At 50.2% G+C, this 26,356-nt stretch overlaps 1 protein-coding gene across 1 annotated transcript; it reads left to right on the plus strand.

Moving 5' to 3' along the window:
- Nucleotides 1–246: 246 nt before the first annotated feature.
- ENO1 (enolase 1) lies at nucleotides 247–14,276 on the plus strand. Its single transcript, XM_087820125.1, has 12 exons — nucleotides 247–342; nucleotides 2,469–2,562; nucleotides 5,118–5,213; nucleotides 6,709–6,767; nucleotides 8,320–8,389; nucleotides 8,856–8,989; nucleotides 9,376–9,598; nucleotides 10,558–10,755; nucleotides 11,557–11,758; nucleotides 12,213–12,321; nucleotides 12,581–12,639; nucleotides 13,835–14,276. Exons 2-12 carry the CDS (start codon nucleotides 2,478–2,480, stop codon nucleotides 13,902–13,904), a joined length of 1,305 nt encoding a protein of 434 aa, XP_087676251.1. The 5' UTR covers nucleotides 247–342; nucleotides 2,469–2,477; the 3' UTR covers nucleotides 13,905–14,276.
- Nucleotides 14,277–26,356: the final 12,080 nt, after the last annotated feature.

A 26,356-nucleotide genomic window follows, 5' to 3' on the forward strand; every position in this document is an offset into this window, starting at 1 on the left:
CCCCCGCACCCCCGACGGCGGCCGGGGAGCCAGGGGCCCCCAGCCCTGCGGGGATCCACCTCCGCGGGTCGTCGCCCCCCTCCTCCCGGCAGCTGCAGGGGGCCGAACTCGCCCCCTTTCCGGGTAGGCGAGGCCCTGAGCGACAGTGCGGCGGGCCAATGGCGAGGCCGCGCGGAGGGGGCGGGAGGTGGGCGGGGCCTCCCGAGCTGGGCAGGAAGTCCGGGCCGTCGGCGCGGAGACGAGCTCCGGGACCTCGCAGCGCCCAGACCTTGAGACCTAACGCTCGCCTCGCGTGTCCGCAGCGCTTTGCTTCTTTCCCGGGCGGCGACATCCAGCGGCCAGGTAAGGGCTCGCGGAAGGGCTGCCTGGCAGGGCGCGTGGGTCGTCCGGAGGCGGGGGCCGGCGCGTGCCAGCCCGGCCTCCCCGCGCCCGCTGTGTTGCCTGAGGCGAGGGCGCGGCGCCGGCCTCCTCCGGAGGGATCGACCTGTGATGACGGAGTCGCGGGGCCACATAACTGGACTGGGAGGTCAGGCATCGACCGCGCAGGCCGCCGAGGGCGCTGAGGGGGGAAGGCTCGGGGGGAGATGCAGGCCTAGCCCGGGTGCGTGTTGCAGCCAGGCCCTTCCTAAAATGGAGCCAGGGGCCGGGACCGCGGGGATGCGCGGGGAGCGTCCGGCCCCTCCCCCACCAGCTGCCCCAGCTGCCCGCAGGTGGCCGTCGGCCCGCAGTTGGCGGCCGAGTGTCCGGGCCGGAATGAGCGGTGGCTGATATAACTTGAGAAGGTGCTTATTCTCGGGGCGACCGGAGCGGAGCCGGTGGCTAATTGGGAAGCCCTCCGGGCGACCTTTCCCGGCCCCCCGGGCTGGCCGCCCGCCCGCAGTCGGCCCTGATCAGACAAAAAAAAAAAAAAAAAAGGATAGTATTGTAAGGAGGTTGCGGGTTGGCCGCTCTCCCCGCGGCGTGGCCCTCGCTCGGGCGCTGTGGGCCGCTGGGTGACCTGCCCCGGGGCTCCGTGGGCACCGACCGCGTGGTCCGCTCCTGCCGCCCGGGCCCGGGATTCGGTCCCGGGAGATGGGAAGCTGTGAGGACTCCTGATGAGACCAATCTTCCTTCCTGTGCTCCCCGAGCTGTAATGAATTTTTTTTCTCCATCCAGTTGAAAGACTTGACTTTTTATTTTCACGCGGTGATACAAGTTGATTACCGTGTCTTACACCGTTGAAATGAAACAAAAAACGAGCTCTTGCACCTGTAGATTGAGGTAGTGTAGTGAAGAGGTGTTGAAACAGTGCATCAGAACTAAAACCTGTGCTTAAACAAATCACCTTTTTTGTAAATTGGTAGATAAGAACCAGACACCTTTTTATCTGCTCCTGACTAAAACTCCGTTGTTACACAGGCAGCAAAACCCCACAAGTGACTTCAGCATATAGTTTTGAAACTTGAAATAAAAAAGGGATGCCATTTGCTGCTTCAGAACATTCCAGAGCGTGTGCTGGAGGGAGCGCAGCTAGATAATGGCTTCTGAACACTAACTCAGTTCCTCCCATCCACACACCGTCCTGTGGGTGGCTCGGTTTCTTCCTTGGAGAGAATCCGGGGAGAGGGGCTTGCTTTGAAGACTTGCTGTTTGTTCTTTGTGGCTGCATTTTTTTTTTTTTATGGTGTATTCAGAGACAGACTCTTACCTTGGAGTGTCCTGGTGTTCAAAGATCTAGTGAGAAATCATGACAGTTCATAATTAAGTTTTTTAAATGGGGTAAGATGCCCTTTGGAAGAAATACTAATTAGGTGTCATTATTGACGTGTCCTTATCTTGCTAAAGACCCAAGTACTGTGAGTTTTGAAAGGCCCAGAAACTGGCAGTACAAAGATCACAGTGCACAGACCAAGGAGCTCCCCGATTATCTAATATCCACCAGTTGAACATCCTACTAAACTTCACGTTTAACTTGATGAAATATGTCCCAAACTTTTAACCACGGTTTCACTACGAACCAGATTTTCCTCCTGTCCCCACCCCCTCGCCCCCATATTTAGTCCTAGGTGGCTTTGTCTGTGACCTTCCTGTCCCCTTGGTCCCTTCCCATGTTCATGCCAATCCTCACTGTTAACTAATGACGATAATTAGTTTCCATCAGTCCCCCTTGGGTCATTCTCCATCAACACATTAATCTTTCTTGCTGGATTTTATTTTTCTCTGGCACACACCTTTTCAGGCTTCCTTTGCTTGTGGGACAAGGACTCCACTGCTGGAGTTTAAGGCCTTGCAGAGCTGGGCCTGACCTATTTTTCTAGGAGCACTTCCCACTGCTTCCCAGCAGGCTTTTCCCACTCTAGCCAGCCTTCCTGCATCCAGTGTTTAGTCTAGGGCAGGTTCTTTCTAGTCTAGGAATCCTCAGAAGTGACCCCTTGAGTGAATGAGCCAAGGCTGCATTGTGGTTCATTATGTGAACTCTTTCCCTGCAGAAATTCACCATGTCTATTCTGAAGGTGCATGCCAGAGAGATCTTCGACTCTCGTGGGAACCCCACTGTTGAGGTGGATCTCTACACTTCAAAAGGTATGTGCCACCTCTGTTTCTCTGGTTCCTTGCACTACACTCCATTTTTGAAAACTTTCTTGAAGTGACAGAAAAAAGTCTTACTCTAAATACCTTTCTTTCTTGTCTGCTGGGAGTTGTAAGGCAGGAGTCTTTGTCTTGCTGCTTCCTGGGTCAGTGAGGTGGGGAAGTAAGGTCATATCTTATCCCTAAAAGGACCCATCATTAGTTTGCTTTGCAGCTTGATGCAACCAAATAAGCAAGTGTAAATGTAGCACTGTCATCTTTGCTTCCTGAAATTCTCTTAAACCAAGGATCAGGGACAGTTTTCTTTTTTTTTTTAATCCTCAGCTGAGGATATTTTTTCCATTGCTTTTACAGAGAGAGACTAGGAAGGAGGGAGAGAGAAACATCAATTGGTCGCCTCCTGAACTTGACCCAACTGGGGCTGGGGATCTAACCTGCAACCCAGGCACGTGCCCTTGACCGGGAATCAAACTTGGGACCCTTCGGTGTGCGGGCCATGCTCTAACCACTTAGCCACACTGACCAGGGCAAGATTGGGGACAGGCTTTCTTTTTGGGTGTTGGGCTATTCTGAAGGCCTTTATTTTTTACCTGCTGTAAGTCCTCCTAGGAAGAGTTTGCCCTCTTGAAAAAAGAATAAAATGGGGACTCTTAGAAGTTCTTCCGTAGCCCTGTTACCTTTGCCACTGTCTCAGCTATCTTCTAAATGGGCGTAGTGGGTGAAGTTGGAGGAGGGTTGGGCAGAATCACCCAGTGGTGCTAACACGTGAACACTTGCCAGTCAGAGCTGAGTCACAAACATGACTCACAGGCCTGGCCTGTGGAACCTCCAGCCCTGCCCCTCTTGTCCTCTCCTCCTTGCCCAGGAAAAGGAGGCCCTTGAGTCTGGATGTCTGCCTGTGATTACACTCTGGTGGGGGCTCCAGAGTAGGGTTCCCTCTGAGCTTGGGCTTAGCGCCAGTTCCGTGGGCCCTCTAAGGATGCTGAGAACTTCCTTGCAACTTAGGAGATTGGCTTGCTCAGTCAGCTGGTGGGACTTTCCACTTGGAAATTAATGGACTTGAAACAACAATGAAAAACCCCAAGAAACAAGAAGATTGTCGGGAGTGGGACCCTTTTCTTTGAAACACTTATTTAAATGACTAAAATTGTTATTTTTAAAATTTTTAGTAAGTGGAGCTTTCCCTCTTGTGTTTCTTAATCCTTTTCAAATAAAACAGGAAATGGATTTGTTAGTCTTCCATCATTGTCTTTCTTTCCTAGAATTTACTTTATAGAGCAGTTTTACGTTCACAGCAGAATTGAGTGGAAGGTGCAGAGAGTTTCCGTGTACCCGACTGTCAACATCCCCCACCAGAATGGTCCATTGTTATAATCAAACCTGCCCTGACACTTTGTCGCCCAAAGTCCATAGGTCACATTAGGGTCACTCTTGCTTTTGCCACTTCTTCACCTGGTCCAGTACCTGATGGATACTAGAAAGCCAGGCCTGTGTCAGGAAGGACATGTGTCCCGCTCACACAACCCTGGCAGCGGCACAGGCTAACTAACGGATCATCTGATTACAGTTCCTGGCTGGTTTCTTTTCTTTGTTCATTTGCCTTCACACACCCACCAGTTCTTCACAGACCTCAGGTGGGGAAATGCCTTATGGTTCCAAGTAGATTGAGGAGGCTGCTTGCACTTAACTGCTCCCACAAACCTTCCTGTCTCTCCAGGATTTGCCATTTTCCTTTAGGTTTAGCCGGATGGCTGGTTTCTGTATCTGCAAGACCATGGTTCAGTGCTTTATTGTGTTCTGGTGTCATTAAACTCTGCACCTTTATTCCCTTTCCCCCCCCAATCCTGTTTTCTGGTTTCTTGAACCCCCAAGTAGCACTATCACTGCTTAAATGGGAACAACTAAGCCAGAGATTCCTTTTAAGCCAATGCTTTGAAGACTTGAAAGCTGGCGACTGATCTCAAAGTTGTCCAAGGATGACTTAGCAACAGTGCTCTCGAGCTGGAGTGTCTAAAATACCTCATAATGTTTCTATTGATTACATGTTGAAATAATAATGTCTTGGATATATTGGGCTAAATAAGATATATTAAATTTATTTCCTGTTTTTAATTTTCAACTTCACCATAGCTGCTAGAACATTGTAAATCCCATAAGTGGCTCACATGGGGTGGTCCATGGACCAGCTGCAGGGCACCAGCTCTGCATGGGCTTGTTAAGAGACGCAGACTCTCAGAGCTCTGGGTTTGCAGTCTGAAGCTTCACAAGATCCCCAGGTGATACATATGCACACTAGAGTTTGAGAAGCTCTGCTCTAGAGCTTTCTTTTTAAACTGGAGAAATTCATCAGCTTTGCTGTAGGGTCTGTATTGCAGAATCATGCAGATGTGAAAGGCAGGAACAACAGACATCTGAGTCTCCCTGTTGCTGGAAGGAAGTAACAGTATTTCCTAACCTATGCCATGGTGGGGGGAGGGGTGTGGGGGAGGGCTGGGACTGTTTCTTAACCATTACTGTTTTTTCTTCCCCCCCCCTCCGTTAACACCTAGGTCTCTTCAGAGCTGCTGTGCCCAGTGGTGCCTCAACTGGTATCTATGAGGCTCTAGAGCTTCGGGACAATGACAAGACGCGCTATATGGGGAAGGGTAAGAGTCAGCACCCACCACCTGCCTCGAGCACGGCTGCTCCCAGCCTGTCACAGCCTCCTTCCACTCTGTGTGGCCTGTATTGGAGAGTGGGAAGCCTCAGGTGTGGCCCACCGTGTTGTGGCAAGCATGTACCCCACACACAGAAGAGCTGGAGGGTTGCCTATTGACTCCGGGGTTCCTACGCCTGTAAACTCCCCAGTGGGGGTGTTTTGTTTGTTTTTAGAGAGAGAGAAAGAAAAATTGGTATCGGTTGCCTCCCGTACTCACCCTGACCAAGGATTGAACCCACAACCTAGGTATGTGCCCTGACCAGGAACACCCCACCACCATTTGGTGTATGGAACAACGCTCCAACCAACTGAGCCGTATGGGCCAGTGCTTCAGCAAGCATTTTAATGCTTATTTCTATTGTGGCTTGTTTCAAGTCTGAAAAACTGGGTAGGCCAAAAAATCCAGATAAGACATGTTGATTAATACTAGTGAAAAAGCTTTGCCAATCTCCCGGGAGGGCTCTGAGGGCCTTCCAGACCATCAGCCCTCTTCAAAGGTCTAGAAGGGAAGTATCTGGAAGGTCTGGCTAACAGTGCCGTACAGATCAGTGGTTGTAGCTTGATCTTTGTTGAATTGACAAGCAGCACTCTGGCAGAGCTGGCGTCTGGGGGGCTAGTTCATCATTCTGTCGCTAGAACCAAATTACAGAAAAGAGAGGGTTGGACCATGCATTTTCAGTGGGGGTGGGGGAGCACCCCAGGGAGTAGAAATTGGTTCTTCTGGAGATGCAGAAAAATCTTACAGTATTATCACAGTTTGTGGCCCACAAAGGGCCACAGGATACCTGCAGGCGGGGAGGGAGGGGGTGGGGGCAAAAAAGAAAAAAAGTCTAAGAAGGCTGCAGGGGGAGTCCCAGTGATTGTGCTATATACAGGCCGTGTTCTCAGTCCTACACAAAGGGCCCTCCCACGGGTTACAGTGGCCCGAAGCCCAGGCGCATACTTGTCTAAAGCAGGACAGCGCTGTGCCTTGACTGTAACGAGGGTGAACTCACGGTCCCTGCAGTATTCTCCCGCCTTGTGTCCTCTCACTCGCTGTCCTTCACAGCCTTTCTCTTCTCTTCTCTGTCAATCTCCACTGTCAGGTGTCTCCAGACCTGTTAAGTATATTAATGAGTTCCTGGCACCAGCCTTGTGCACGCAGGTAATGCATTGCACACCCTTGAGTTTCTGCAGTTGGTGCTTCCAGTGCATGGTCTCTGCCAACTAACCTCCCCTCTGTGTGCATCTCTAACCCCAGGGTCCTAGGTGAGAGCACTCAGACTGGGCCAGAAAGTCCTTTGATTTTGGGGGGAGAGAGAGATGGGGATTTGAAGGAGGTGCCATTGAAGGTCTTTGGTGGGCTTCGGACTAGCTGGGTTCGCATCGATGGTTCTCTCCAGCAATGCCCTCAAGCCTGTTTTTCATTAATGTCAGTAATTTGATTTGATTGCTCCTTCTAGGTGTCTCCAAGGCTGTTGAGCACATCAATAAAACTATTGCACCTGCCCTGATTAGCAAGGTAGGACCTGCCTCCTGATAACTAATGAATAGTAATTCCATCAACTCTCCCAGGCCAGTGGTCTTTCCTGTTTACAGAAGAGCTTATTCTGAGCGCTGAAGAAGCCAGTTGGATTCCCTATCGGCATGAGGCTATTTTTGCCTTTTCTAACCCACCCCCTGCGTGTCCACGTCTAACCGAGCATGGAATTGGAGCAGAGGGGTGGGAGGCTGCCGTACAGCCTTAACTTTCCCCTCCAGCCATCTTGCCCTTTGGGACGTTAACGCCCAGGGGTGTTGGACGTAGTATCCATGGTGACTGACTCATTTTTCATGAACTGTGGAATTATTTACCATCGTTCTACTGACTTTTTAACAGTGAGCTCTTGTTCAGTCTTCCTTGGGATCTCAGTGTGTCAGACATACTAAAGGTGCAGCTGCTGTAGGTGCAGTGGGGCTGGGACCCAACAGCGCAGCTACTCAGCAGTTTTGCCTCATTATTTTCCCTCCAGAACTCCTGTGGCCCTTGAATAGGGCGAATGATTTGAAACACCCCCCCCACCCCACCCCCCACTGAAGGAGCTTTCTCAAATCCCAAGCTTGCCACAGCCTCCTGGTCTGTCCTTGGGTGTGGTCCTGCTCCCCTTGAATTCAGCCTGTGTGCCAGTGGCTGGTGGCTCCTCTAGAGGTGTCTCCCCGGCTGGCTTATTTTGGCCTGGCCTTTGCGGCACTCTGTAATTGGTCCCCAGACAGTTTCTCGTTACTGCCCTGCCTGCACACACCCTCCGTCCCAGTCTCCCGGGCACCTCCACACACCCCCATTCTTTGTGCCTTGGTGCCCTTACCTGGCTCTTAGTGAGAGCTGGTCCCTGAAGCCATCTGCTTAAGTAACTGCTGACTTTTTCCACATACACCTTGCCAAAGATCAAAAGATGCCAAATTGTTGCTATGGCATGGTGGAGTTATGTATGGTTTTATATTTGAGTTTTATAGAAAGAACATTACAAGTAACAAAGTACATTGTTATGATTCAGTTGTAAAGTTTTTAAAGTGATACCAATTTTATTACTTTATAATCTCACCAAAAGTATTCATCTTGATCTCCCATCACTGCTGGTTTGCTGTCACTGAGAATTGCCAGGAGTGACACTATTGAGTGTAGAGCCTGCCTTTGAAGAGCATAGCTCATTTGAGTGAACAATGAATTGTTGATTATTGCCCAGAAAGTCACACTACTTTTTAAGTAATACCTTATTTAGCATGCACCAGTCAATTCTGTCTTGTGTATAGTGTAACTTAGGACTCCCTAGGTAGACTAACCTCTGCACACAAGGACCATGTCTTATGTATTTCTTTGTTGGCTCCCTAGTGCTTTGAGAAATGCCAGCCAGTATTAAAACAAATAAAGGGCAGTTTTGTGTCTCCCATTTTCTCTGGAATTTCTTTCCCTTTTTTGTCAAACATATAATGTAGAAGTGATTTGGACTTTGCACAGTTCCAAATGGTATCACTGCCATGATGGGTGCGAAGGCCATACAAGTAGAGTGACATCACCCCTTCTCTTCTCCCTGTAGAAGCTGAGCGTTGTGGAGCAGGAGAAGATTGACAAGCTGATGCTGGAGATGGACGGGACAGAGAACAAGTGTGAGTGGTCTGAGGTGGAAGCCTTGCCAGGGAGCTTGTGGTGTCTCCTGAAGACTTTTTAATCCTTTGGGGAGGTTGTGTAGTCCCCAACAGTGAGCCTCATGAATGTCTGTCGTCTCCTAATTTCTTTGCTTCGCCTTAAATCACGGTTTTAAATGTCAGGAGCGTAGCCAGGTGACAGCAGCGTGTCTGAGGGTTACTCAGAAGAGAGCAGTCCTTTATACTAAGTCAAGCAGTTTGTGGAACTTGCCAGAGTTCCACACACCACAGAAAGGGCTTTCTTTAGAGGAAAAAGCAGGTGGGTCCACATGGAATGCCATTTGCATTTCTAGCTTGAACGTGGGAAGTAAATAAGATGAGAAGGAAAGAGCCAGGGTACAATCCAAGGGAATACTCAGGCGGGAAGGCCAGCAGGAGGAAGGTTAATGAGTTAGAAACACCTCAATTTAACTCTGTTCTGTTCTAGCTAAGTTTGGTGCGAATGCCATTCTGGGAGTGTCCCTGGCAGTCTGCAAGGCTGGGGCTGTTGAGAAGGGGGTGCCCCTGTACCGCCACATTGCTGACCTGGCTGGCAATACCGAGGTCATCCTACCAGTTCCGGTAAGTAGCTTCGTTAGGGGTTGGGAGCATTAGTTTTCTTGTGGGGACCAGAGACCACCCACATCTTGAACCCATCCACCTGTGACTCCCTACTTGGTGGATGTGCGAAGGCTCTGGAGGTCTCAGGTGGGTGACTCAATTTCCCTGCCCTCAAGCCCTTTATGGATGATGCGGGGATGAAAATCGTACTTGCTGGGCTGTGTGCATTCACAGAGAGAGTAGCTGGTGCTTAGAAGGCTGAGCGCCTCTGGTGGTGGTGGTTGCAGTTACCAAGGGTGACCAGGGAGCATTCACAGCCAAACGTGGCCGTGCAGTTGGACGTTGGGTGGCTTGCCATTTGGTGGGCTTCTCTGGGCTGATCTATGCTTCTCTCTGTCTCTGCCCAGGCTTTCAACGTCATCAACGGTGGTTCTCACGCCGGCAACAAGCTGGCCATGCAGGAGTTCATGATCCTCCCCGTTGGTGCCGCCAACTTCAGGGAAGCCATGCGCATTGGAGCAGAGGTTTACCACAACCTGAAGAATGTCATCAAGGACAAGTATGGGAAAGACGCCACCAACGTGGGGGACGAAGGTGGCTTTGCCCCTAACATCCTGGAGAATAAAGAAGGTGAGGCTCTAGAGGGACTGGTCCCCGAGTTCTGCCATGCTGTCCCTTCATCCCCCCACCCCACCCCGTGAACGGGTCTTCCACACCTGCCACCAGAGAGCCAATGCTCTTTCCACCTTTCATTCAGCAAGTGTCAAAGTGCAAAACTGCAGTTTGGGGAGGCATGTGGGAGCTTGCACTTCGTTTTTTTAAAAAATAGCAGGAATTTCCTTATTGAACTTCTGAATGGCCTGATGGTTTGCTCATATTGGGTTGGTGGGGTATAGAGGAAGTTTATTTCTTTTGCTCCATCTGGCTATGGCAAGGGTTTGAAAACTGCTCTGTGTTTGAGGAGATGCTGTCTGCTCAGGACTGTGATCACTATAGATCTTTCGGCCACTGGGATGCTCACACAAGCTGTTTTGCTGTGAATCCTTAGGCACAGATTTCAGTGTGAGAATTGAGTAGAGGTTACAGAAAGCAAACAAGGTTGGGGATTTTTGCTGTAGAACAGGAGCCACATGTGTTTGTCAGTTTCCCTATGGACAACACTGCCAAGTGAGGCAGAGCCTGAGCCTGGGCTCTGGAGACAGGACTCCTGTCCTGGGCTCCCCTCCACCGGGCTCCCTTTTGGCTCCCAGCTCTGCTCTATTTAAAGCTCTGGTCCTCGGGACAGCTGATCTCAGCTGGTCACTGTAACTGTGTCTTGGCCAGCACAGTGTTCCTGGGTGCTAAGTCTGGGAGCATGTGTCACCGAGAGCCTTTTTCTTAGAGTTAGGATTGAATTTCCCCGCACTAAGGGTGCTGACCAATGGTTTCTTGCCCCATAGCAGAAAAACAGAACTGGAATTTTTGAAACTGATGATTGGGGCCAGAGCGCCTCTTGGTCTTTGTTAGAGTTTTCATTTGGCAGCTATTAAAGAAAAGCTTTATCTCTTCCTGACTGGTTGCCAAACTTGTTGCTGGCTATTTCTTTGCAGCCCTGGAGCTGCTAAAGCATGCCATTGGGAAAGCCGGCTACACCGATAAGGTGGTCATTGGCATGGACGTAGCTGCTTCTGAGTTCTTCAAGTCTGGAAAGTATGACCTGGATTTCAAGTCACCCGATGACCCCCGCAGGTACATCACCCATGATGAGCTGGCCAACCTGTACAAGTCCTTCATCAAGGACTACCCAGGTGAGTGCTTTCGGAGCACCGTCTGTCCTCTCCAGCCACTGTCACGCAGCAGGGCAGCCGCAGCACTCAGCCTGGTGGTGATGGCGCTGGTGTGAGAGTGGGTGGGTGGCTGCAGCGCAGTGTCCCTGCCGGGCTTTTTCCAGTTCAGATGCACACAGAGAGCAGAGGGCTTCACAGGAGAGGAGTCAGGCGGTTCCGCTGTGCTAGCAGTGACACTGTAACAGTTGTTTACACAGTGGGGCTGCTTTCTGTTACTGTCCCAGCAAATGCAGTCTTGGCTTTTGTCATACAGGTGAGGAGAGCGAGCTTTGTTAGGCTGACTGAGCTGGTGCTTCTGCAGGCCCTGTGCTCACTTCATGCACATTGGATAGGTAGGGACTCTTAATACCACTTTATAAGAGAGGAACAGAGGCACAGAGCAGTCAGTAAGTTGCCCAAGGGCAATCAGCAAATGGTGGAACGATTTCAGACAGAAGGCTGTTGCTAAACCCCTGTGTGTAACCACGGAGCTAATTAACTTGCTCAAGGTAGAACCAAGATGCAAACCACCCTGGGCAGGTAAGGACCCCTCAGTTACTAATCGCGGGTCCCAGGATTGTGGATGATTTGTGTGCCCTGTCACAGGAGTAGGTTAGGGGTGCAGGGTGTTTCAAAGACATGAGCTGGGGAACTGTTCCTGTGCCCTGTAGGTGAGAGGTACGAGGCCAGGTGAGCTGCAAGTCAGGAGGGAAATGAGACTGGGGTTGCTGTTGAGCAGGCTGGGAGGCTCACACTGATGAGGCATGGCTCTCCTCTCCTCAGTGGTGTCTATCGAAGACCCCTTCGACCAGGATGACTGGGAAGCGTGGCGCCAGTTCACAGCTAGTGCAGGAATCCAGGTGGTGGGCGATGACCTCACAGTGACCAACCCGAAGCGGATTGCCAAGGCCGTGAGCGAGAAATCGTGCAACTGCCTCCTGCTCAAAGTGAACCAGATCGGCTCTGTGACGGAGTCTATCCAGGCGTAAGTGCCTTTGGGGAGCATTCTCACTGAGCGAGGGGCCGTGGATCTGAATAAGAGCCCTCCTGCTTGGAGCTGGAACGGGGCTTCACATTGGAACTCTGGGTGGCTTATAAAGTAAGCCATGGCATCAAGCGGACTAGGGCATTCGGCAGTTGTGGCCCAATCTTGACCGCTTTGTGGCCCTAGGCTTGTAATTTAATTTCACACAGAGAACATCAGAGGGAGTCTTGCTTCCTTTATGAAGGCTGAACACAGTTTTTAAAATGTGGCTAAGGGCTGATGAGGTCCCAGGGTCCTGTGAGTGATAGGTTCATCATCTTCCCTGGGCTGGCTACTTCTGGGCCTTGACACCCCCCCAGTCTCCTACCAGGGATGGTGAGTCGTCATCAGGAGGGCCAGAGGGGTTCATGTGGAAATGCAGTTGGTGGCATCTGGATTGTTTCCTGGTTTCTAGGTGCAAGCTGGCCCAGTCCAGTGGGTGGGGCGTTATGGTGTCTCATCGCTCCGGGGAGACCGAAGATACCTTCATCGCCGACCTGGTGGTGGGGCTCTGCACTGGACAGGTATGAGCTCCCTGGAATGAAAGCTGGTCCTTATTTCTTCCTCTGACCTCAACTTCCAGAATGGGGGAGTTGGGGGCAAATGAGGTCTTAGATTCCCTTTCTTTTTTTTTGTGGGTGCCCCTTTGAACCCCTTCTTCCTGGGGTCAGAGATCCTCATTAAGAAATTGTTCTCTCTCTTGCCATGATGCACTCCCCTTGCCCAAAATGCCTCCCAAGAGTCCATGTCCACTGTAAGTAAATGTGACTTTTCTTCTCCCAGATCAAGACTGGTGCACCTTGCCGATCTGAGCGTTTGGCCAAGTACAACCAGATCCTCAGGTAAAGAGGATGCCTGCCCTGAGTGTGTGGGCACTGCCGTCTGCTAGGCGCTCCTGGCTCTGTGGAGCGAGCGTAGGTCAAGGGGCCTGAGCAGTGTTAGGCTGGAGCAGAGATGGGTGTGGAACCTAAGGTGCCTCTTGACATGGCCCCAAAGCGGGAGCCTGGTCCATACAATGCTGCCATCTGCTGGTGGGAGAGGGAACAGGCTCCGCGTTGAACAGTCAAAAGTATAAAGGCCTTAATGATTATCTAATTTAGCACCCCTGTTCTGTGGATAAGAAATCATTGGGGCTCAGAGAGATGAAGAAAATTGCCAAAGGGCAAACAGCAGGGTTTTGCCTTGGGATGTTCTGGTCCCCCACTTTTTGTCTTGGTTGTGTCCTCTGTGTATGTTTCGGAGGCTGCCAAACCCAGGGAGATTCCTCCCACCCCCACCCCCTGCTTTTTTTGTTATTTTTTTCAGTCTTTCAGGGAAAAATCACATTTTATAAGTCCTCCCACCTCACTTTAAAACTATCCTGGAAAATTTTAAGCATAAAAGAAACAGTGAACAGTTAAATGTACGCCCTCTCCCCATCACCCAGACTCAGCAGCTGCCACTGTGCTTCCATACTTGTCTCTTTACACCCTATTTGTGCTTTTAAAGCAAATCCAAGCATTTTAGGATTTCACCTGTACGTACTTTAGTATGTATACCTTCCAGATAAGGATATTTTTAAGATAACCACTTTATCACTAGTGCCCCAAGTTAGTAAGTCTGTAATGTCAATGCCAAGTCTGTCATCTCTTCAATCTCCCCAGGATCCCGTGTTCACACTAAGTTCCCCTCCTTTTTCTCCCATGCTGCCTATTTGTTAAAGAAACTGGATTTTCCTCTCATTTAAAAAAGCTTTTATATTCAAAAAATAGCAGTAATGACATTTCTTCTATTTTGTCCTTCAGAAACATTGAGGGGGGTGGAGAGGAGGAGATGAGACGGGGCTGCAGGTGGACGACAACCTGCTGGGTGGATTGGGTGGGAGAGAGCAGAATGCTCTTCTATTCCGGCATCTCAGAGATGCTCAATTTTAGAGGATTCGAGAGAGAGTTGTACAGACCAGGCGGTACGGGGGTCTGAGCTTCTGGGTGGGAGAATGTACTACGTTGAGATTTGACTTCTGTTTTTCCCTCCCCCTCCTCTATCCTGCTTCCCAAGAATTGAAGAGGAACTGGGCAGCAAGGCCAAGTTTGCCGGCAGGAACTTCAGAAACCCCCTAGCCAACTAAGCTCTGGGCAGACGAGCCCGAGCTCCGCAGTCACTAATCGGCTAATTAGACCTCTGTCCCTGGCGTCTGAACGGGCAGCTCAAGGTCCCCAGCCAATACTTGCAGGGGCCTCTGGTAGTTAACTGCCCTCTCCCCTCCCTGCGGTGGTCTCTCTGCCTCCTTAGAACTGCTACAAAAGCCAGACTTGACCATCTGGAACCCTGGTGGAAACCCTAGCCCTGTAGTCATGTGATTGGCCCAAATCATTGTTTTTCTCACCTCGCTTCTCAAGTGTCTGGAGCCAAGTGTATCTACATTGTAATCTCCGAGGTGTCCACAGGCAAGATCCCCAGTGGTTCTGTGTGCAAAATAAAAAGGCTTCAGTGTCCTGTAGGAGTACTCTGTGTCTGTGCGCACGTGCTTATAGGACAGAGTCTCTGTCCTTGTGTCTTGGGTGTTCATGGGGCATCGCCATAGGCCTGCAAGAGAGGCCTATGAGAAAAGGATTGAGGAGTTCGTTGACATTTGCTTAAGTCCTTGGAAGGGCAGTTTAGGTAAGAGAGGAGTGCCGTGTCCAACAGAAATTGGGTCAGCTGGGAGGCAGAGTATGGCTTCAGGTTTGTGTGTCTTATAGAGAAAATACAAATGCAGAGCTATTACAGATTATCAGGGGCAGCGGCATCTAGGTCATGTGACCATATTGTCTCACCACAGGGACTGACCTCATTTCAAGTGCTCAAAAGTTATGCATAGCTGATGCCCACAGTGTTGGGTAGGGGTGATGCAGACATTAACATTGCAGAAAGCTGGCCTGGAGTAAAGGGGTAACACGTTTATTGTAAAGAGAGACGCAAAATGGTGTGCTTGCTATCTGCCCCTTGAAGTTTAGTGTTTTATTAGCATTTTTACTTTTCTTCCCCTAAAATAATTTGACCAAAGTCTATTGAGTTATATTTTAATGTTCGGTCAGGACGAGGAGGCCCCCTGGTGGACGTTCTTATTCATTGCTTACCTATCAGGATTTAAGCCAAGAGGAGCCACTGGGTGTAGATACATGTATTAAGAGATTTATCACAAGGAATCTGCTTCCATGATTGTGGGGTTTGGCTGAGCAAATCCGAAATCCATAGGGCAATCAATCAGAAGGGAGGTGACCAGGACAGCTCCAGGGCACAGGTGAAGTGCCATTTCACAGGTAGAATTTCTTTGGAGGAAACCTCAAGCCCCAGGCCCGCACAGATCACCTAGGATAATTCCTATTTAAAGTCAGCTGATTAGTGGCTTCAGTTAGAATGTGAAACAGCTTCACAGTAATACCTAGTGTCTGAATAACAGGACTCCGTTGAGACGTCACAAAGCCATCACAGTCCAGCCCTTGTCGATGCTGCACCCATACACGTCTTAAACCATAATCTCCAAACTGACAGTAACAAACCCCTGCTTCCACCTCACGTGGTGTAACTCGTACATACAACCCAAACCACTAACCCTTTCCAGATAGACACCAGGCTTAATGACTGGTTTCTATCTGAAAATTGATTCTGGAAGGAAGTGAATTGTCGAACTGGGACTGACCGTCTTACTAGTGTTTATCCCAATTTGAAGGCAGCAAGTTGGCATTAGTACTTTTAAGTTTGGTTTAATGTCAACATTTTCCGACACTGGTTTTTAAAACTGACTAGAAGGTAAAGGCATTTATCATTCTTGGGTTCAAGAGCAAGTATTGGTAGGGCCGTTTCAGATATGCTCCTTGAAGGAAGGCTGGGAGCTGGAGCTTGACAGGTAAGGACTGTTGACAACTTCTGACCCAGCAGAAATGAAGCACAGTCCTTACATTGATTGGCAGAAGAATTACAGACCAAGGGCCTTTCCTGGGGGCCCTATCTGAAGCAGCAGGGGCAACGTCGAATCCAAATTTCCAGGAAGCCGTATTTGGGCTCTAAGATGGCCTGGGGGTATTAGACATATCTCTGCATCACATGAGTTTACAGGAACTTTGTTTTTATTTTATTATTTATTTTTTAAAAATATATCTTTATTGATTTCAGAGAGAGGAAAGGAGAGGGGGAGAGAGAGAGATAGAAACATCAATGATGAGAGAGTCATTGATCAAGCCCGCAACCCGGGCATGTGCCCTGACCGGGAATCGAACCCCGATCGCCTGGATCCTAGGTCGACGCTCAACTGCTGAGCCTCGCCCGGCCGTGCAGAACTGTTTTTAAAGTAAACATTTTGTTAGCACATGTTCACAGTCTCTGGACTTGCTTTTTTTTTTTTAATTGACTTTTAGAAAAAGAAACATTGATTTGTTGTTCCATTTGCCCGTGCATTCATTGGTTGATTCTTGTATGTGCTCTGACTGGGCATTGAACCCGAAACCTTGACATATTAGGATGACCTGCTAACCAACCGAAATACCCTGCCACGGCAGATACGCATGTTTTGTGGAAAATATTTTGGAGTATGAAGTTTAAAAAAAGAAAACATAAGGCAAGTCCAGCCCTGACTGGGTAGCTTCCAAATTACTGCACCTCTGCCATTCAAACCAAAGCCAATTGAAAATGCGAGGCGGTGAGGTTCCCTAACCTCACCATCACCTGGGGAGCTTCCGCAGCCCCAGTGACCGGACCGAGTGCCTCAGTCTCGGTGGTACAAATAAAGCACCAGCAATTGTTGAAGTTCCCCAGCCGGCTCCCACGTGCAGCCGGGCTTGAGAGCCAGTGGTGCAGAGTAATGAGCTGCGGGGCTGCTGGTGACCAGGCAGAGCTCCGGTGCCAGGCTTTCCCTGGAAACCCTCAGCCCTGGTACTTTTTTAAATGAAAGCAGCTGAGGCTGGAAGATGGCAGCTGAATGCCATCAACACAGTCCGCAGAGCTGGGCCATGCTGGGGGAGGGGGCTCGTCAGGAGCCTGCTTCCTGGCTCTGAATTCCGTGCTGGGGCCTGTAGGTGAAGCCAAGTCTGCTCCTCAAGCAACGAGATGCCAAGCCCGGGTTTCCCTGCCGCCCCAGCGGCAGCCACAGCGCGGGCAGGGTGGCTGAGGGCACGGGTGGAACCAGATGACAGGGGCTTGGATCCTGCCCCTTCTGCTGAACAGCGCTTCCGTTTGCCCGTCTGTAAAATGGAGCTAACAGGAGAGCACAGCCCCGGGTTATTGCGGAGTGAGTACTGCTCACGTCGGCTTAGGCTCCCACTTGGAATAATGTGAATCCAACCATCAGGCACTGATACACTTACCAGGTACAGGGTGCAGGGAGTGGGGAGGGAGGTCTTCAGAGCGTATAAACGCCTGTGGTCGTGATTAAACGGAGAAGAGAGTGGAGTGGAATGTTTGCAGCAACCCAGGGAGAAGCACAGGACCCACTGGACCAATCTGTTGAACCACGTTGTTGGAGCGTCATCTACATGCAGCAACAGGCACACATTTAGTGTACAGTTTGATGTGTTTTCACAAAGACACCTGAGCAACGGGCACCAGAGTCACGCCATAGAACATTCCCAGCACCCCCAAGAGTTCCTGAGCCCCTTTCCAGTCAATCACCACCCCCAACGGCCAGACCCAGTGTTTTTAAAAAATTTGAATTGTCAAAATCTAAAACAGATTTCTTGTAAAAGTTACAATTTCTGGGTTATAATGGGTTGGGAAATTGACAACACTGGGCTTGCATTCCTAGAAGGCAACACTAGGCTATTCACTGCTGGTGGCAGCTGTGGTCCCACCTGCCGGCTGCCCGGACAGATGTGGCCAGTTCTAAGCTTTTTAACCTGCAGCTCCTGGTCCACGTCTCTTCTGCAAGCTCTCTTCCAAATTCGTTCCTTTTCTGTACAAATCCTCTCTCCCAGAGGGTTCTGTGAGTTCAGGTACTCCAGGGTTTCTCTGCCATTGACAACTGATGTCTCAGTGCCTTAGGGTAGCAAGGACTCCCCAGACACAACCTTGAACTCTGCGGCTCATCTAAGACCCAGAAATGGGGCAGACAGGCACAACCTTCATCTAATTACGCTCCTCAGTTCTGAATGGGAGGCCCCCTGGCCAGTGGCACCCCGGCTTCTTCCTGCCCATCCTGCCGCAAAGTGTGAAGGCCTAGTAATCAGGCTGCGTGCTGCCCGCTGGGACTGGGAATGATCGCAGACTCATCCGAGTACGTGACCTAAGACAGTAATTAAGCCCAGCGCCCCAGGGGTAAGAAGTAAGCACGTTAATTCAGGAGCAATTAAAACCCTCCAACATCACTCACACAGCCACCACTTCTGAGACTGGCTCTCACTGCCGACCGTCACCTTCCTGCTCCCTCTTTCGGCCACCAGACTGCGGCCATGACTGCACATTTTTGAGGGGGGCATTAGTGGGCCCAAGTAGGGGCAGCTTCCCTGACTCTCAGACTGCTCTAGGGCCCCTGATCCTGTTGTGGAGAAGTTACTGTGCAAGACAATGCCCTAGTCTTTTTTTAAAAAAAAAATTGTGGCAAAATATACATAGCAAAATTTACCATTTTAACCATTTTCAAGTGTACCATTCGGTGGCATTAAGTACATCCAAGGTCTCATATAACCATGACATTAACTATTTCCAGAACTTTATTATCCCAAACCGAAACTCTACACCCATTAGGCCGCAACTCCCCATTTCCCGCTTTCCCTAACCTCTGGTCACTTTTACTCTTTGTGAGTTTGCCTACTCTAGGTATTTTAAATGAAGATCTTGTACAATATTTATCTTTTTTTTTTTGATCTGGCTTATTTTACTTAGCATACTGTTTTCAAGGTTTATACTGTGTCAATACTTAATTCCTTAATATGGCTGAGTAATATTCCATTTCGTGGATGTACCACGTTTGTTTACTCATTCGTCTATTGATAGACGCTGGACTGTTTCTACCTTGCGGCTATTATGAATAATACTTTTAGGAACATTATCCCAAACCTGGCTAGAACAGGAAAAACTCCAAATCAGCGTGACACCTGGCCGTGCGTTGGAGTCCCTGCCTTCAGTCCTTCTGGATGTATATGCACTTAGCGGTAAAATTGCTGGGTCACACCGCAATTCTACGTTTCACTTTTTAGGGAACCACCAAACTGTTTTCACGTGGCTGCGCTCTCCTACATTCTTACCTGCAGTGTGTAAAGGTGGCAGTTTCTCCGCATTCTCACGACACTTGCTATTTTCCATTTTTTTATGGTGGCCATGGCAGTAGGTATGAAGTGGTGTCTCGCGCTGGTGTTGATCTGCGTTTCCTTCATGACCAATGAGGTGGGGTCCCTTCCTGCGCTTATGGGCTGTTTATCTTTGATGAAATGTCAAGTCCTTTGGCCATTTTTTAAGCCAGGCTGTGTGTCTTGCCGTTGAGTTATCGAGTTCTTTTTTGGTGGTGGTGGGCCACTTATTTGTACTCATTGGTTGCTTCTTGTATGTGCCCTGATCCGGGACCGAACCTCTAACCAACTGAGCTACCCGGTCAGGGCTAGAGTTCTTTTTATTTTCTGATACTACCAGATGTGTGATTTGCAAATATTTTCTCCCACTCTATCATTTGTTTTTTTTACTTTGTCGATAGTGTCTTTTGATGCACGAAAGTTTCTAATTTTGATGAAGCCCAATTTATCTATTTTTTCTTCTGTTGCTTGTGCTTTTGGTTCCATTTTAAGAAACCATTGTCTAATCCACAGTCCTGAGGATTTATACCTATGTTTCTTTGTAAGAGTTCAATAGTTTGGCTTGTACATTTAGGCCTGTGAGCCACTGGGTTCATTTTTGCTAAGCTGTTGCACGGGGACAGCATTGTCCTAGCACAATTTGTTGAAAAGATATCATTTTCACCTAAGCCATGTAACCCCTGTCAACGGGTCACCTTAAAAACGGTCAGAAAGGTGGTGCGTGAGAGCATGAGCTCCGCTGCTGAGGCCACCCCGCACTCTGCCTTACCCTCCACCCTGCCTCCTGCTCCCTTAAGAAAAGAGACCTTAGGGTGCAGTGAGGGTGTCAGAACCACTGCCTTTGCTGAGCTTAAACCTGGCTGGGGCTGGAAAAGCTCCAAGTCAGCGTGAAACCTGTCCATGTGCAGTGCCTGGGGCCACAGGGCTGGACAGGGCCCCAAGCCTCCTCCAGCTTTCTGCTGGTGCAGCTCCAGCTACTCCTACACCTACCTACCCCCACCCCGCATGAGAACAAGGTGCCCTTCCATCCACCACCCTAGGGTGAAAGTCAGGGCCAGGGCTAGGGGTGTGGCAAGAGAGGCCTTGAGGACACACAAGGTAAGGAGGTGCCCACTCTGGTTAGTCCTGGCCCTGCTCTGGGCTCTCATCCTCACTAGTTATCTGGGCAGTAGGTAAGCTAGTAGGTGAGCTAGTCTCTGTTCATCCTGGGCTGGAGTGGAGGTGGGGGGGCCTAGGGCTTCCCTCAGCCGCCAGAGGGCACTGTGGGAACTGCCCTTAGCCCCTTGGCCTCCTGGCCCTGCCCCGCTTGCTGGGCCCTGCCTGCCGGCTCTGCCAGGCTGGCTGGCCTCCCTGCCCTTCTCTCCAGCCCCAGCTGGCTGGCACAGGCTTGCTCTTCGCAGCTGACTGTACGCTGTGGCTCACAGGGGCTCAGGGCCAGGGCAAAGCCAGCCCAGAGCTCTGGGCAAAGCTCGGTGAGATGAATGGAATTGTTACTGGATAAAGGAAAATTCCTGGACAGCAAGTCCTTGTCAACACCTCCCTCCCTTGTCACCGCAGATGCTATGGTGAGGTTCAGAGAGACTGGTTACCACAGCACCGTGGCAACGCGGTCCAAGTGAGCGCTTCCCTGGCTTGCTGTGGTTTCTGAACCTTTTATCGACCACTTTCCTCCCTCAAATTTCTTGCATGTTGAGGGCTTTTATTCAGTCTTTCAAGGGACGAAGGGCTCGAGAAGGAAACAGGCAGGGAGGCAGGTAGAAGGGCATGCCTTCCCCCTCGCTGTGTTGTCCTGAAAACCAGACTCTGGGGTCTCAAGCAATGGGTCTCGTCTCGCCTGCCCCAGCCTCACCAGGACACAAAACCAGGTGGCAGGTGCTGAGCAGGGCCTCCCTCCAGCACAGCTGTGTTTGGCATTGTCAGAAAAGCAAGCAAACGCAGGCTGGATGGCACTTCCCGGGGAATGGGCCAGGCCCGGGCAGCCGCACAGCAGCACGCAAGGCCCCGGACACCTGCTCGGAAGGACACCAGGTTCTAGGCAACGTCGCTCTCCGGAGGGCCTCTGTGCTCAGACCTCGACTAGAGAATTTCCCACAGGAGCTTCGTCGTCCCTCGGTGACAACACCAGTTTCCAGGGCTGCTCTGGGTTTGGCTTCTGGCCTCGCAGTCCAGGTCTGCCCTCTTCTGTTCTTACCCGGTTCCATTCAGGGAGAACCAGCAATTCCACGGAAGCCAGGGCCCCTGGGCGCCTGGCCTGGGGAAGGGCAGTCCGAGGTGGCCTTGGTCCCTCCTCTTGGGCACCCTGCCCCAGCTTTTCCCTTGATTTTACGGAATGTTGGGCCTTGTCTTCTTCAAGCCCAGCCAGCGTCCAGAGAAAAGGGGCTGAGTGTTTGGCAGAAAGAGCCTGTGGTGTTGGAAGTCTTGGGCCATCCCTTCCATCAGCCATGGAGAAACCTGGACCTAGAGCAGAGATGGAAACAATGGTGAAGAAACAAAGGCTGGACCATCCCCTCCTCTGACCTCGGCGGAGGTTCTGACCTTGGAGACTCTTAGCGTGGGGCTGCGGCCCCCTCCCCCTCAAAGAAGGCCGCTTGCTCAGCTTAATCCACCAACTAACGCAGAGCTGGTGGTCCTGTCACCCCCATTCAGATGACTCAGAAGTAGAGAGACAGAACAGAAATGAACCACTGACCTCAGCGCCCCAAAAGTCTGCCCCTGCCCACCTGGGTGTCTTTTGTCCTGATACCTGCAAAAGAGCCGCGGCAGCCTCCATGCTTACTGAGTTGTGCCACACCCTAAGTCCCATTCGCAGGGCAGGGTTGGGGGGGGGCTCCTCGGGGTTGCTGGCACCCGAGGTTCGAGGTTCGGAGAGCAGAGTGGCTCAGGAACCGGCTGCAGGGGAGGTGCGGCACAGGCCACCAGACAGCACTTGAGATCCCAGGACGCAGTTCTTGCCAAAAAACGATGTCTGGTCACACACGAGCCCACGGCAGAGCGACCACATTTGTCAAAGCGATGGTGACGCTGGCAATCGGTGCAGGCGCTGGCACAGACTAGCTCCCTGCCTTGGTTTCCTTTTCTCTGTAAGGGCTTCTCCTCCACGCGCTCTGCCTCCCTGCCTTCGCTTCCTGGCAACACCTAGAGGAGGGCTTGCCCATTACCTTTTCCTACAGAACGTTATACGCAAAGTATATTCAAAGGATAATGCGTGGTGATATGGACCATTGCTCAACAAGAGAAAAAGCGGCCACCCTCTTGTTTCCAGTACAAACAGGGTCCTCGTTTTGCTCAGCTCTGTGTCTCCTCCTGGAATGTGTCCCCCCAGGCACTCAGCACTCTGTCCCTCTGTTGGTCTTTGGGACTGTCTTCGCGGCTTTCCATCTGCTGCCTCCCACCAACCCTCTGCCGCCCGAGTCATCAGCCCACAGTTGGGGGCGGAGCAAGGCAGTGGTCCCGCCCGAGGCACCGATGTGTGAATGTCAGAGCCGGGACGGGGTGTTCTGGGCCCCACTTACGTCTGTTCAGACCACGCAGGGTGGAAAGCCCGTTCCCTGCCTTACTTAGCCCATCTGTGCCACGGGTTCCTACCAGTTTTGCTTCTTTCTCGCGGAGGGTGGCTGAAGGAATGGAAGCGGAGAAAGGAGGGAGGGAGGAGGGACCAGGTACAAATGGGTTAGGCCTGTGCTCTCCCCAGCACCGCACTCCGGGGAACCTGACTTGGCCACTAGTTGCTGGAACAAGATAACATCTTGAAAAATCTCGAAGAATTAACATTTGTGCTTTCCTACTCACATCCTTTGCAATTCCTCCCTCAGGAAGAGGCGTTGCTTCAAGAGCAGGAAAGGTGCAGGAAGAATGTAAAAGTCGAGGAACAATGTGCCCTTTTTGGGTAATCAACAGCAAAAGCCTGGGGAAGGAGCAGGGTTTATGTCACGCTGAGACGACTGGAAAGAGAATGGGGAAGGGATCACCTGATGGCCCTGCCCCGACTGTGGAAGCGTCCCCTGGGCTGGGGCGGGAAGGGTGGGGCTGCGGGTGACCTGAGAAGAGTTCGTGGCGCAGAGCAGGTGCCCTGGGAGCCCTCCCCGAAAACACCTCCCACCCAGGTAACAGCGTGAAGCCTCTAATATGGGGGAGTCTGTATTAGTTTCCTGGGGCTGCCTTAATAACCACAAGCTGGATGGCTTAAAACAACAATTTATTCTCTTACAGTTCTGGAGGCTAGAAACCCAAAATCAAGGTGTTGGGAGGGCTGTGCTCTCGCTCTGAAAGCTCTCGTGGGGGATACTTTCTTGTCTCTCCTAGCTTTTGGTGGTCGCTGGCTATCCTCAATGTTCCTTGGCTTGTAGCTGCGTCACCTGATATCTGTCTCTGTCACCACAAGGCCTACTTTCTTGTGTATTTTCTCTGTATTTCTGAATTTCTCTCCTTAGAAGGACACCAGTCATTGGAGTTAAGGCCCCTCTAATCCAGCAGGACCTCCTCTTACCTTGACTACATCTGCAAAGAACCTGTATCCAAATAAGGTCCCATTCATAGGTACTGGGGCTAGAACATAGACATAGTACCCTTGGGGGCACACAATTCAGCCCACAACGGAGCCTTCAAACAAAGGATGACAAATGCCAATGTCCTGGGGTGCCAAACCAAGCAGGCTAGGTTTATGTGACTAACCACCAGGAGGCAATGTGGCTGCAGAAGTGAGAAAAAAAACAACCACCCAGGGCCAGGTCCTTATGGGACTTTGCAGGCCCCTGGCAAAGCCCTGGTTTTTTCCTGAATGAACTGGGAGCCAGCAGGGAAGTTGGAGGAAGGCAAAATCTGCTGGCTGTAGTGAGAACAGACAGTAGGGCGGGGGGACGACTGCGGAAGCTTGTGTCATACTCCAGGTGGGGGTGACAATGTTTGCGACCAGGGCCCACGTGCTGTGGTGGAGGTGGTTAGAAGTGGTGGCAGCTTGGATCTTTCTCCCACAGATTAGCTGTGGGGTGTGTAGCAGGACTGAGGCTCACCCCGAGGTTTCCGGCTGGGAGGAGGACCTGCCATCCGCCGAGGTGAGGAAACCGAAGTTCGTTTTGGGCCCTGCTAGGGTTAAGGTGCCCATCAGACTCCCAGGTCAGCATGTAGATCTCTGAGTCTGGAGTCCTGGGGAGGGGTCTGGGCTGGAGACACACACTGGGAGTTGTCAGTGTCAGTTTATTTTCTTTATTTTTAAAATATATCTTTATTGATTTCAGAGAGAGAAAGGGAGGGGGAGAGAGAGAGAGAAACATCAATGATGAGAGAGTCACTGATCGAGCCCGCAGCCTGGGCATGTGCCCTGACCGGGAATCGAACCCCGATCGCCTGGATCCTAGGTCGACGCTCAACCACTGAGCCACGCCCGGCCGGGCACATTGCTCTTTTTAATGAGCATCAAAAATCAACTTGTGTTCCTTTACAAGGGACAGGTTGACAAAGGGGCCATCAGTCAGAATGTCAGTGATCTGGCTCATGTATCCTTTGGTACATTTCCTTAGTGCAGGGAACAGTACAGACAGTAAATGCATTTTATTCTTTGCAGCGATTTAGTGCATTTATATGATCCTTTTAGAATTGTTGTGCTTTCGATTGGTTTCATCGGAAACACAAAATATTTTATTACGAAAAATATATTTTATTATTTTTTCCATTTCTTCAGCTTTCCTTTTTTTATATGAAGGCTCTTATTACTGTGCATTAACGACAAGGAGATACAACTTAAGACCGCTGATTTCTGAGGTTTATAATGAAGGGAAAGTGATTTTTAAGAATCAGTTTGCCACATTATAAATGTACGTCGCACTTATTTGACAAGGTGGTAATTATTCTGGAGTAAGGAAATGCTGAAGGGAATCTGTTTAAAGCAGCAACGCGTTAATAATCTGAAGATTCATAACCCGAATCAGGTCTTTGTAGACAACTAATGGTGACAAAGATATTCGTGAAATTATTTGTAAATTAGCCAAGTTGAGAATGAGCCAAATGACCCTATAAAGACATTAACCTTTTAGATAAGCACCATTAAATAATGAACTGCGAAACAGAGATGACCGTAATACGTGGGTGCATAGTGATCATAACTACGGTCCTAATGGTCTTGGCATCCATCAGAACACCTATAAATTCTGTGACATCGCGCAGAGACCACTTTGGACTCAGATCAAAATAATTTAATTAAACTGTGCTATTTTACCAGCTAAAAACCAAGAGCGAACTACTTTTATTTTTGTTTTGCTTTGTTAATTCTTACCCGAGGGTATCTTCCCCACTGATTTTAGAGAGAGTGAAAGGGAGGGAGGGAGGAGGGGAGAGAGAGAGAAGCATCGATGTAAGAGAGACATCAAACCTGCAACCCAGGGACCTGCCCTTGGCTGGGAATTGAGCCTGCGACCCTTTGGTCCGCAGGCCGACGCTCTGGCCACTGAGCACACCAGCCAGGGCAAGAACAAACTGCTTTTCGTGGCTGCAAGGTGTACACGGGACACCCAAGTAGGGGTGGGGGGCGGGCTACGCGCTTAAACCCCCCTTGAGGGCAACCTCCGTTGGCCACAGCAGCTTCGGCATCGCTGAATTCCAAGGTGAACCAATACACCTCTCGGAAGATGGATCTCCTCTTTCAGAAATGGCCGTGGCGTCTTTTTTGTTGTGCCACAAAATATACAAAAATAAGCGATGAGTTATTTCAAACATTTGTTCAGTTGAAGTTTCTTTTTTTAATATGTCTTTATTGATTTCAGAGAGAGGAAGAGAGAGAGAAACATCAATGATGAGAGTCACTGACCGGCTGCCTCCCGCACGCCCCCTGCTGGGCACCGAGGAGCCCGCAACCCGGGCCTGTGCCCCGACCGGGAACCGAACCGCGATCTCCTGGATCCTAGGGCCATGCTCAACCGCTGAGCCTCGCCGGCCGGGCTCAACTGAAGTTTCTTAAAGTGTTTTTTATGTTGCATATTTTTGGTGTTTAGGTGAGAAATCAATCTGCTAATTTTCTCTCCTCAGAATCCTCAAAAACAACGTGTTTGGGGAAGTGCAGCTGATTCATAAATGTGAAAATGCAAAGACCAACAACTGAAGTTGTGGGTTATCATGAAATTGAACTTTAGATAGTTGGAGGGAAAAAGACCAGATTATATTTCATCTATATCTATATCTATATATATCACCGTTTACTTCCAAATTAGAAACATCTTACTTTAGTTACCAGAGCTGAGTCTAGTCTAAATCCATACAATGTATGTTTAAGTATTAAAATATTCAAAAATTTAAATGTCATTGTTACAGGGTTTATATTTACATGAACATT

This window comes from Miniopterus natalensis, chromosome 9 (genome assembly GCF_054644295.1).
Source record: "Miniopterus natalensis isolate mMinNat1 chromosome 9, mMinNat1.hap1, whole genome shotgun sequence".
NCBI lineage: Eukaryota > Metazoa > Chordata > Mammalia > Chiroptera > Miniopteridae > Miniopterus > Miniopterus natalensis.

What these genes read in the sequence shown, in the direction of transcription:
- ENO1 (XM_087820125.1), top strand. Translation starts at nt 2,478, where the DNA reads ATGTCTATTCTGAAGGTGCATGCCAGAGAGATCTTCGACTCTCGTGGG. An exon ending in CATCCTGGAGAATAAAGAAG is followed by an intron (nt 9,599 to 10,557) that starts GTGAGGCTCTAG and finishes ATTTCTTTGCAG; the next exon opens with CCCTGGAGCTGCTAAAGCAT. An exon ending in TGGGGCTCTGCACTGGACAG is followed by an intron (nt 12,322 to 12,580) that starts GTATGAGCTCCC and finishes TTCTTCTCCCAG; the next exon opens with ATCAAGACTGGTGCACCTTG.